Here is an 11,470-nt window from a genome sequence, read left to right on the forward strand (position 1 = left end):
ACTGTTAGTGGCGGTGGGGGGAGGCAACGTTCTGCAGCCTCCCCCCACCGCCCGATCGGCGGGAGGACACGGAATCTCCCCATAGACGCTGCGGTCGCTGTGTTTATGGGGTTAACTGCCCGGGGGGAGCGCGGCTCCCCTCCGGGCAGAGGCAGCAGGAAGAGGCCTCCTCTTGCTGCTCGATCTTAGATAGGGTCAGCGGGGGGAGGCAAGGAAGCCATGACGTCCAGGGACGTCATGATGCGTTCTGCCACTGCTTTTCATGACGTCCCTGGACGTCATATTGGGGGAAGGGGTTAAACATATGTTACTATATTAAAGGGATATTCAAAGTTAAAGGGGATAAGTGTCAAATTGCAGGGTATCCAACCACTGCGGCCCCTACAATCTTCAGAACCGGGCCCAGAATCTTTATAAATGTAACAGAGTGGCAAGTCACTGCCACCACTTCATGGAGCTGCTGAAGATGGCTGGCTACAACACTCGGTCACCTTTGGGGCTGCCATAGAGAATGAAGCGGTGCTTATGTGTGACTCGCAGCTCCAAAGTCCTAAAGACAGGCTGGACCCCCTGTGATTTGACACTTTTTCCCTTATATTTTGCATATGCAAAAAGTAATTTTAATTCTGAATACCCCATTCACTAACCACATTTGGATAAGGATAGATTCACAGGATATTGTACTTAAGATTGCTTGAAGTTTTGCAGCAGAGGAACAAATGTTTTATAGCTCACATCAGTGGTTCATTTTATCTCTATAATAGTGGCTGTAATCACAGTTCATGCACTCCCAAGACCCACAAACCATTTGACGATGATTTATAACTACTGTTGTTTTTTTTTGTTTTGTTTTTTTAACAGAATTGGAGAAAACGAAACGGCAGTCGTCTGTCCTGTAATTGACACCATTGATTGGAACACCTTTGAGTTTTATATGCAGACTAGTGAACCTATGATTGGTGGATTTGACTGGCGATTGACTTTTCAGTGGCATGCCGTTACAGAACAAGAGCGTCAAAGAAGAAAGTCTAGAATAGATCCTATAAGGTAATTTTTTTTTTTTTAAACTACATGGTTAACACTGGTTAACACTGTCTGTGTTGCACAGTATTTTGACATTTTCCAAAGAATCTTGTGGTTTATAATAAAAGAACTGAACTTCTGAATGTGCCCTATAAAGATCCAAACAAATTTTTTTATTCTTTATATGCAGTGGTGATGCTGAAAATGCTATTTGATCAGGTGAGCTAGTACACCACAATAAATCTGAAACCCCATAAACTGATAAGCATGGCTTAGCACCTTTTGTAACATTGTCAGAAGTTTGGAAATTGAAGTATAGTCGACAGATTCTCTTTAAGGGGAACATTCGCATATATCTTGGCGTTGTTCATTTTAAGTAAATCCGTACTGTATTAGCAGAAAAGTAACTAGACAGTCTCTAGACAGGTTATCATGGTGATATTTCTACAAGGTGCTGTTTCTTCATGTTAGCTGTCTAATCATTACGCCACCTGCATGGTAAGCTCTAAATTTCTGTGTGGCAGAGTGGAAGAACAGCTGCTGATCAAAGTTGTTCTGTTAGACCTGTCTGGTAACATTTTATGCAAATTTGTTAATAGATTTAGCATATCTGTGTTTGTTACCAGCCCTGAAAATACGTCAACCCATAAACACTAAACCGGTGCATGTATGGGTGAGTGGTGTCCATCGGTGCTAGTGAATTGCCTAGCTGCTTTTGTCTCATCCACTCGTGGTATTTACTGACTAATAGAAAGCTTAAGGGTACAAACCCACTTGACGTATTTGCTGCGTGAATCAGTCTTAAAAATAAGCAGGCAAAACGCAGGTTGGCTTTATACAATTGTTCTGTGTTAAAATACGCAATTGCGTATTTTTGAAGCGTGAAGCTACATGCATTTTTCACACAGGTTGTTAACAACTGATGCTTTGCTAACAACAAGCTTCATGCTTCAAAAATACGCAATTGCGTATTTTAACGCAGAACAATCGTATAAAGCCAACCTGCGTTTTGCCTGCTTATTTTTAAGACTGATTCACGCAGCAAATACGTCAAGTGGGTTTGTACCCTAAAAGGATGGGATCTGCACGAACAATGGATAACTATATATAGTAAATTACTCTATGAAACAGTTCTGAAGCAGGCAGCACAGATTTAAGTTAATAAGTAAATGTAGTTATTGAAATGATCAATAACTGGTGAAATGTGAGGTCTGGGGACAGTGCAGCTTTCTGTTGCAGATGGTTTCTTTTTTTTTTTTTTTTTACTGTAAATCTGTAAAAAAATAAATAAGCCTTGATTTTAGGGCTGGGCGATATGGCAAAAAAATTTAATCTAAAATTTTTAAAAATTATCTATGATTCCCTGGTGCTATCTTGAACCCTGCTGCACCTAACCACAGCCCCCTCCCCAGTCCCCCCCCCCCCCCGGCACCTGTCATGCCTCAGACCTTTCTGTAGCCCAGGTGCCCAGCAACACCGTGTCCAATACATCTCCCAACAGCAGGGGAGCATCCCCTCCCCAACCCAGCTGTTCCTAGCTATGCGTTCGGGAGGGGCGCTAACGGCTAGCGCCCTTTGCAGACAGAACTTTTTTTTTTTTTTTTTTTTTTTTTTGAAAATCAAATTTAGGATTTAAAAACAAAAATCAAATTGTAAGTACCCTTAAGAGCGAATTAATCAAATGTATTGGTTTTATCGCATATTTCTTTTTCATAGTGTAAGGCTCGTTTTATATTAGTGAAAGGTACTTTAACATTTTTTTTTTTGTCCTATTTCTGCTGTTTAAAGAGAAGCTCTATACAGAGTGCTATTGTAGTAAACAGAGGAAGAAGTGATGTGAGCCAAGTAAATGTGATCCATACCACAAGAAATCTCTGTCTCGCTAGTAATTCTACACTACTTGAGTATATGTGCTGTTCCACCTCACTGCAGTAGAAATCATAGTTGTTTAGACCTATACAGTCATGTGCTTTGTGGAAATGCTGAGGCTTGGCTTTAAAGTCCAGCCATACAAGCTAATGATTGTAGGAACGGTATTTATTCTTTTACTATTTTAGTTGCATCAGATAACAATACCCTGGAGAAATACAATAAGCCTATTACATTAGGCTGTATGTACACTGGACATAGCCATGTTGTAAAATTGTGGTAATTCATCTCATCTTGCAGTAGACCAATGGCATGTGTACATACATGCTGTTGATACCAACCTTTTTAGGTTTGTAGTCACCAGAGAGTCTCTATGGTTTTAATAAAATACTGCAACGCTTCTGTCTCCATGTCGATTAAAGGCCGGAAGACACACTTTCCAATGCATCTCTATGGAAGAGCGTGACTTCTGGCCTCTAATCAAAATGAAGAGGGGTCAGAAGGGAGATGACGTGAACGGAATTTGAATGGCGCTGCAGGATCGTAAGAAAGCCGCACAGTGGGACACCGACCATCGCTGGTAAGTATACGCATCTGCGCATAGCAGGGGCACAAATTGAAAATAAAATTCTGAAGTGCTTCTTTAAGTAGTGGATGCCATAACCCCCCCCCCCCCCGACACCTTCAATAACTGATGGTCGAGCAATCTATTATGTTACATGCCCGCCACCTGTTCTCCCCTTACACCAGGTACGTGTACAGGGGAAGGGGTAACTTGCAGCAAGATAAGCTGTGGCTTATCTCTTTTCTAACAAAGGGATTAGCCATGATTTTTCCATCACGGCCAACCCCTATTGCCACCGACCTCATCTGTCAGTGGCTTATAGGGGGGGGGGGGCGAACATACACCACACACCATAGTCTGATGGCTGAATTTGCGGTGAGTGTCAGGTTCAGCCCACAGTCTGCGGTGTGTCCACTTTAAGAGATTACATGTTTTGGTAAGAAGTACGGGTCAATTTACACAGAGATTATCTGACAGATAATCTGCCAAAGATTTGAAGCCAGAGCCGGGGACAGACTATAAACAAAGATCAGGTCATAAAGGAAAGCCTGAGATTTCTCCTCTTTTCAAATCCATTCCTGGTTTTGGCTTCAAGTCTTTGACAGATAATCTGCCAGATGATCCTGCTGTGTAAAAGGACCCATAATTTTAGATTAAGTGCAGCTTGAGAACTGTAGAATCTGGGGACAGCTAGATAGGCATTGTCTCTCTTGTTTGCTTTCTCTCTTGTTTGCTTTCTATAAAGTGGCATCTCCAAGTCAGACGTGCTTGGCATAACCATCTATCAGGAGAGCAGGTCCTCCAACCCTCAGCTAACTGGGAAAGAGGAGTTGTGGTGGATGCATGTACTGTAGGAGCAAACAAAGTTAAGAGGTGGCTGGGTTCAGCTGATATATATTTTTTTGTTGTTATTTAAAAACAAATACAGAACTTTACAATACTTGTATCAGGTCTGATTTTTTTCCTCTCACTCCTTCCTTCCTTCCCTCCCGCCTTTCTTCCTAAATAGGGGGGGAAAAAACCTTATCAGCTCAAGGTTCCCCCTCATCCCATTCTTACTCCTTCTATTAGACAGAATCTCAAACTGTTTCAAATTCTTAAATGCTCCCCCTTCCTTTATGAAAACAAACCAGAGTGACTGGAACCAGAAAAAAAGCTTATTTGTTTATTCAGCGGGATTAATTGTCGGGCTGTGTGAAGGCTCAGTAAACGAGCACCTGATCGCTGAGATCAGCACTCTATCACCTATAACTCTACCTCTGTCTAGTAGTAAGTGTAAGACTTTAAGTCCCTTTTCACATATCATTTTTTTTTTTTTTGCTTGCATAAAACGTATAAAAGAAAACATGTACGTGGTATCACCACATCCCCAATGACCCGAGCATTAAGTTAATTTATTATTTATCCTGTACGAAAAATAAAACAGAATTGCTGTAGTTTTTGAATCCCTCTCCCATAACGCAGGGCGAAAAAACTCACTTGTGGACCAGAATGCTACTAATAAAAACTAGAGGTTTTTCATGAAAAAAATGTACCAACACAATTTTTTTTCTGTGTTGATATGGTAGAAACGAAGGGAAAAAAAATAGTATGACTTTAGTAAAACTGCAATCCTACTGACAGAGTATAAAACAATAATGTTATTTTTACCATATGCTGAATTGTGTAAAATTAAATGCAAAAACAAATATGCATAAAAGAGTTGATAGAAGTTAATAAGATATATGATCCCCAAAATGGTTTCATTAAAAATTGCAACTTTTCCCCTCCAGTAAAAGCCAGAAAAAGTTGTAGTGCTTGGAAGGCAGTAATGGAAAAAGGATGAAGAAAATTCCTTAGGCATTAGGACCTGGAATACATTACAGGGAAGTGGTTCAATTCTAGGGCATATTTGCTTTACATTCAGCCATATACATCAGCCTGGACTTGACCTCAATTTCCTCATTCATGTACATGAGTTTCCTGCTGGTGCATTTGGTGTAAATGTAATATAGTGATAGAGACCCCTAGTGATTTGTCCCTCCTGTGTTTTCGGTCTTATTACAGAAGCAGATACACCAGCATCTAGTCGGTAAAATGTTGCCAGGCAGTGGCTTCCTATTCTTTTCTGACTTTCATTTACAAAATTACAGCTGGGCTTTGAATGGGATTCTGTATAAATAAACATTTTATCCTTAAATATCTCTCCTTGTGTATATTTGTACAAAACATTAAATTTTTCAAAAAAAGCTAAGTATTCCAATTTAACAAATTTTCCTATTGAATATTCATGGGTACAGTATAGGACATTTACAAACTGTTCAAGCATTTATATATACTGTATTTTCTGGCGTATAAGATGACCCCCAATTTTTCCAGTTAAAATATAGAGTTTGGGATATACTCGCTGTATAAGACTATCCCTCTTCCAATGCACCAATTTAGGGAAAAAAAACTCAGACAGCAGCTAGATCTGAGAGGCAGAGAAAGAGGTACAGTAATACCGGTAGATTACAAAAAAGGCCAGACAGGTGAAAGAGATGGTTTTTTTTGGGCACAGCGCCACTCTACCGTATCTTTTTTTTTTTTTTTCTCCATACCCCGGACACCTGCAGCTTGCTCTGCCCTTCATATGGTCACCGCATACAGTGGAGATGCAGCTGTTTTTGATCTTCTCCAATTGTATGCTGCGACCACAGATTCTCCAGTCCAGTTCCGAAGTTTTTTAGCACCCGCCCTATAAGACGACACCCAGCATATAAGACAACCCCTGACTTTTAAGATGACTTTCCTGGGTTAAAAAGAAGTCTTAAACACAGGAGAATACTGTGTGTGTGTGTGTGTGTGTGTGTCCAGATCCAGTAATAGTCATATTTTAACAAACTTAATCCTTTTAATTTGTGAAAAATATAGGGGGTGGATGAAAAGGGATACACTTGTCCTTAAGCTGAAATTTATGCAATATTTCATCTTAAATACAGTGGTAACTTGGTTTAAGAGTAACTTGTTTTAAGAGCGTTTTGGTTTAAGAGCTCACAGTTTTTCAAAATTGTGACTTTGTTTAAGAGCATTGCTTTGGTTTAAGAGCTCCCGGTACTGGGTGGGAGCGTGAGTGGGGGAGGGGCAAGGTCTGCATATCTGGGTCTACAGCCCTGTACTCTGACCTAGGAACTCACCTTCCAAATCATAGCAGATCCACTTCAGGCTGGGGCTTACATCAGGGGACAGGACTGTGGGGGTAATCTCTATATAGCTGTAACCCCTCTCTCCCCGGACAGAGTGCTGCTATACTGTGCCCATATTTGTCCTGCTCATTACTTCATGCTCCCTGCAGTCTCTGTACACCCTTGTGTTTCCCATCCTTGCCATTACTGTACAGTAACTTATAATATTATATTTTCTGCTGTTTCTGAATGTTAGTTTTATTAGTTTTACATGTTATTCAGAATAATCATTATTTTTGGGGTGTGGAACCAATTGTCTTCATATCAGTGATTTCTTATGTGAAAATTTGCTTTGGTTTAAGAGTGGCTTTGGATTACAAGCACAGTCCCGAAACGAATTATGCTCGTAATCCAAGGCACCACTGTAAATACATTTGTATGTGTATATTTAGGTGCTAGGTTGCTTTAGCAGGTGAATCTTTGACCAAATGAATTTTCTCCTTCAGTATCCTCCTGAATACATCTCTGGTATCCACAAGCTGGCTTTCCGGTTTGACTTGTTAAGCTGCCAACATGACACCAGCACTAACCAAAGATATCTAAGCTTTTCATTGACAGACCTGCTGCTGTTCGCCTTATCAAAGTGTGATAAGGTCTTTGTTGCTTTCTTTAATTCATTTGAAGAGTAATGGATGTGGTATGCACTTCATTAAATTGTCAGAACAATATTTATGTCGCTACTTAACTGTAATTATACCTGGCATATGCTTCCAGGAATAGACTGTGAAGTCTAAGTTTGTCATTGACAGAATAATACTTGTGCAACAGTCTTAAAGATACCTGTTCGTAGTGTTATACTACTAGTCCACAGCATGTATTTTTGTAGAATGCTGTAGAACAGCTGCTCGTCTATTTCTAAAATCACTAATTTACCAACTTATTTTAACTTTCTGTGTGTGTGTATGTATATATGTGTGTGTGTGTGTGTGTGTGTGTGTGTGTGTGTGTGTGTGTATATGTATATAATATATTTTTATTTTTACTGTTAGCAACAACAGATTTTAAGAGCGCCCGGCCCTGGGGCCTCCTACACCAGCTCCAGGGCTTGACATGTGAGAAAAACATCAGGGTTCATATATTTACACACATATGGCTAAGAAGGGGAACCCACAATAATATATTTAAAGTGTCGCTGACGTTTTAATTCTTTTTTGCAAAAATCAATAGTACAGGCGATTTTAAGAAACTTTGTAATTGGGGTTATTAGCCGAAAAATGCATTTTTATCATGAAAAAGCAGTTTGAAGCTCTCCCCCTGTCTTCTTCATTGTGTATGGAGATGGGAGGGGTGGAGGGAGATGAGGCACCAAAACAGGACAACAAAGAGTTCATTTACAGTTACATCACCTGGTTATCTCCTCTGACATCAGAACTAACCTCTCTGACCTCTGAATACTTTCATGGAGCTCCGAGCTGTGTAATCCTTTGTTCTCTGCTCTCTGCTGCCGACTAATCTCCCTCCTTCCTTGTCCCCCCTCCCCTCTCTATAGAACCGACAGGGTTGGGTCTGATGCAAAAAGACAAAATGTCCTGATATTTTGCAGTGAGTGGAAAAGAGGAGGGAGGGAAGGACCTGGGAAAAGTCTTTTTGAATGCAGATCATGGCATATTTGGCTAATAAACCCAACGACAAAGTTTCTTAAAATCGCCTGAACTATTGATTTCTGCAAAAAAAAAAAAAAAAAATAAGACAGTGACTCTTTAAAATGAAACCTATTTCTGTGCGTAAACTGCCAAACAGGATGTGCACTGTGTTTGGCACAATTGACACTACAGTTGTTGGATAGTTGGCCTTAATTGTTCACAGAAAACACAGCCTGCATTGTAAGCTTACGTTTGATTAAATGTAAGGCAGTATAATATTTCAAGATAATTGTCATATAATGGGTTAACTTTTTCAGTTGTAAGGAGCAATTCTGCCTATTAAGTCTCAAGTCACTAAGCTTCAGCGATTGTGGGTGGCAATATAATTTTATATATATTTTTTTGTATGTTTTCAGGTCTCCAACTATGGCGGGTGGACTGTTTGCTGTAAGCAAGAAATATTTTGAATACATCGGAACTTATGACATGGGCATGGAAGTATGGGGTGGTGAAAACTTGGAACTGTCATTCAGAGTATGTATCTTTATAAACCTACTAGGTTCGTGCAGAATTGTGTATATAGGGGGAGACATCAATTTTTCTTTAGAGAAACCATGGAACAGTTGCCAATAGCAACTAGATTGTACCTTGACCTATGTCAAGTCTCCCAAAAGCAAGAACCTATGTTCTGATGAGACCAAGGTTGTTATTCTTCACCATAATTCAAGTTCTGTTTGGTGCAAAGCCATACTCCCAGTAAAAGTTTATGCTTTAGGTCTGTTTTTTTCTGCAGCTCGAACTGGGACTATACTCAAGATAGAATTATGAACAGTTCCAAATGTCAGTCAATTTTGGCACACAACTTTCAAGCTTGTACTAAAAAGAGAACTAACTAAAACTTTACCTTTTCAGCATGACAAAGACCCAAAATATACCTCCACATGAATAAAAGCATGGCTTCCCGAGAATAAGATCAAAGTTATAGAAATGCTAAGCCAGTATATCAACAAAGTATTAAAACTAACTAGTCCACTACCCACAGGATAGGGCACAAGTAAGAAATTTCTGGGGGTCCCCATATCCTCCTGCAGCTCCTTTGTTTTGATCAGAGGCGTGGGTATGGCATGTGACCCGCAGCTCTATTCATTCCTATGGAGCTGTTCGAAAGAGCCGAGTGCCGTACTCAGCTGTGTCTGGTGGCTCCATAGAGAATGAATGAAGCTGCTGGATAGAGCCAAATACAGCACTCTGCTCTTTCCAGTGGCTCCATAGAAATGAATAGAGCCACGGATCACAGGCCGTATCCGTGGGCTGTATACATAAGAAAGGAGCCACAGGTCCATATGGAGATCGCCGGGGGGGCAGGAAAGGAGGTTAAAACCCCGCAATCTCTTACTTGTGCCTTATCCTGTGGATAGGAGACAAGTTAGTTTTATCTTGGAGTACCCCTTTAAAGGGTGTACATGTTTATGCAGCCTCATTTTTTTACTTATTTATCTTTTTCACCCTTACGGTGGGTTGACATGTTGATTCTTGATTACATAGTATAATTTTTTTATATATTTAATCTTTTACAGGTTTGGCAGTGTGGTGGGACTTTAGAGATCCATCCTTGTTCGCATGTCGGACATGTTTTTCCTAAGATGGCTCCTTATGCTAGACCAAACTTTTTACAAAATACTGCTCGTGCTGCTGAAGTGTGGATGGATGGTTATAAGGAGCATTTTTACAACAGAAACCCACCAGCTAGAACGGTATTTATATTGTATTTTTTGCTCAAATAAAAATAAGCACACTACTTTTTGCCCATTCTTTTGACGTGTAAGAAATTGTTAAAATATACAGTATATGTTCATTTCAAAGTAATATAAGCCAAAGCTATATAGTAATATAATGGTATATGTCTTGCAGTCTAGTGGATGTGTTAATACTCATTTTGTGAAAACTCAGGTATATTACTTTACTTCACCATAAGGAATCTTATGTGTGTGTGTGTTCCAAACAGTCCCGGTGTGTGTTTGTCCAGCTTCTCAACATTACAGAAAATTATCTCTAAGTTTATCTCTGGCTCCTGTAAACCATGCACTAAGTTCTTTACTCTCACAAAGAGGAAGGTAGATGGAGGAGTGGGCTTGCCTAACTTCCAATTGTATCATGAGGCTGCCTTGCTGGGAAACACAGCGGAACACACAACCAATGGGTTTCATTGGAGTTTGCAGTAGCAGTCTTAGACCTATCATTAGCTCCGTGGCTGTTTCCTAAGGACTGTCAAACAGTCCATGATTGGCCCTATTTAGCGGCCCACACGTTGGCAGTTTGGGGGAAATGTATGGCAAAGTTGGCTCTAGCTAAGAGGCCTGTATTACAGAACCCTGTCTTTACCTTGGGTGTGTCCCCCTACACTGTTCCTGCTTTGGGACAGAACAGCTGGCCTGTAAATGATTTCATGGTTACAGGTAGTTTGTCACCTTTACAATCCCTGCAGGATAGGGCACAAAATAGGATCCTGTCATAGTTGGAATATAAACACATTGCCTCCGTCACATGTTCTCTCTCCTCTGAGTAGCAATATTCTTCCCCTCTTACTGATTACGGAGACACTGGTTTCATCGTCCACACCAATCCTGCACTGCCTGTTTTGTGTCTATCAGGTTCTTTTGCAGGTCAGCAATTCAAGCAGGGCTGCCTTTTTTGACAAATGGGAGATTGATCGAGGGAGACCCCCCCCCCCCCCCCCCCAAGTCTGAGGTCCATCCTGAAGTCCTGTCAACTAACCCATGGTCTTTCCTTGCAATCTAAGGCTAAAGAGAGGAACTATAAAAGAATTTTGAGGTGGTATTACTGCCCGACTAGACTCAACTCTGTTTCTGGGGGCCTCCGATCGATGTTGGAGTTGTCTCACTGGCCAAGGGGATCTAGTTAATATTTGGTGGTCTTGCCAAGATATACAGCCAATATGGGAGAAATTTTCTGAGATTTATGAGGCTTATGCAGGCAAAAAGGCTTCACGTACCCTGCAAGTAGCCCTGCTTTCTCTTCTACCTTCTAACTAGTTCCAGATATAGAATGGTATATTGCATCATCTACCCACAGCTGTGCGTACTATTATCCCACGACATTGGAAGAGCCACTACCTTCCCTCCATCAACAAATGCATTGCGGAAGTTAAAGGGGTACTCCAGCGGGGGGGGGCACTTTTTTGCTGGGATTGGGGAGGAGGTGGCTGA

General features: G+C 40.7%; 1 protein-coding gene across 2 annotated transcripts in view; it reads left to right on the forward strand.

Moving 5' to 3' along the window:
- GALNT4 (polypeptide N-acetylgalactosaminyltransferase 4) overlaps positions 1 to 11,470 on the forward strand; it is a 58,627-nt gene that overhangs the window by 28,878 nt on the left and 18,279 nt on the right. For both annotated transcript variants that reach the window (XM_069958200.1, XM_069958201.1), the window contains exons 5-7: positions 862 to 1,047; positions 8,660 to 8,777; positions 9,821 to 9,997. In XM_069958200.1, the coding sequence (XP_069814301.1) occupies positions 862 to 1,047; positions 8,660 to 8,777; positions 9,821 to 9,997 (481 nt within the window). The remainder of the gene's footprint in view (positions 1 to 861; positions 1,048 to 8,659; positions 8,778 to 9,820; positions 9,998 to 11,470) is intronic.

The sequence above is a fragment of the Dendropsophus ebraccatus genome, chromosome 2 (genome assembly GCF_027789765.1).
Source record: "Dendropsophus ebraccatus isolate aDenEbr1 chromosome 2, aDenEbr1.pat, whole genome shotgun sequence".
Lineage (NCBI taxonomy): Eukaryota > Metazoa > Chordata > Amphibia > Anura > Hylidae > Dendropsophus > Dendropsophus ebraccatus.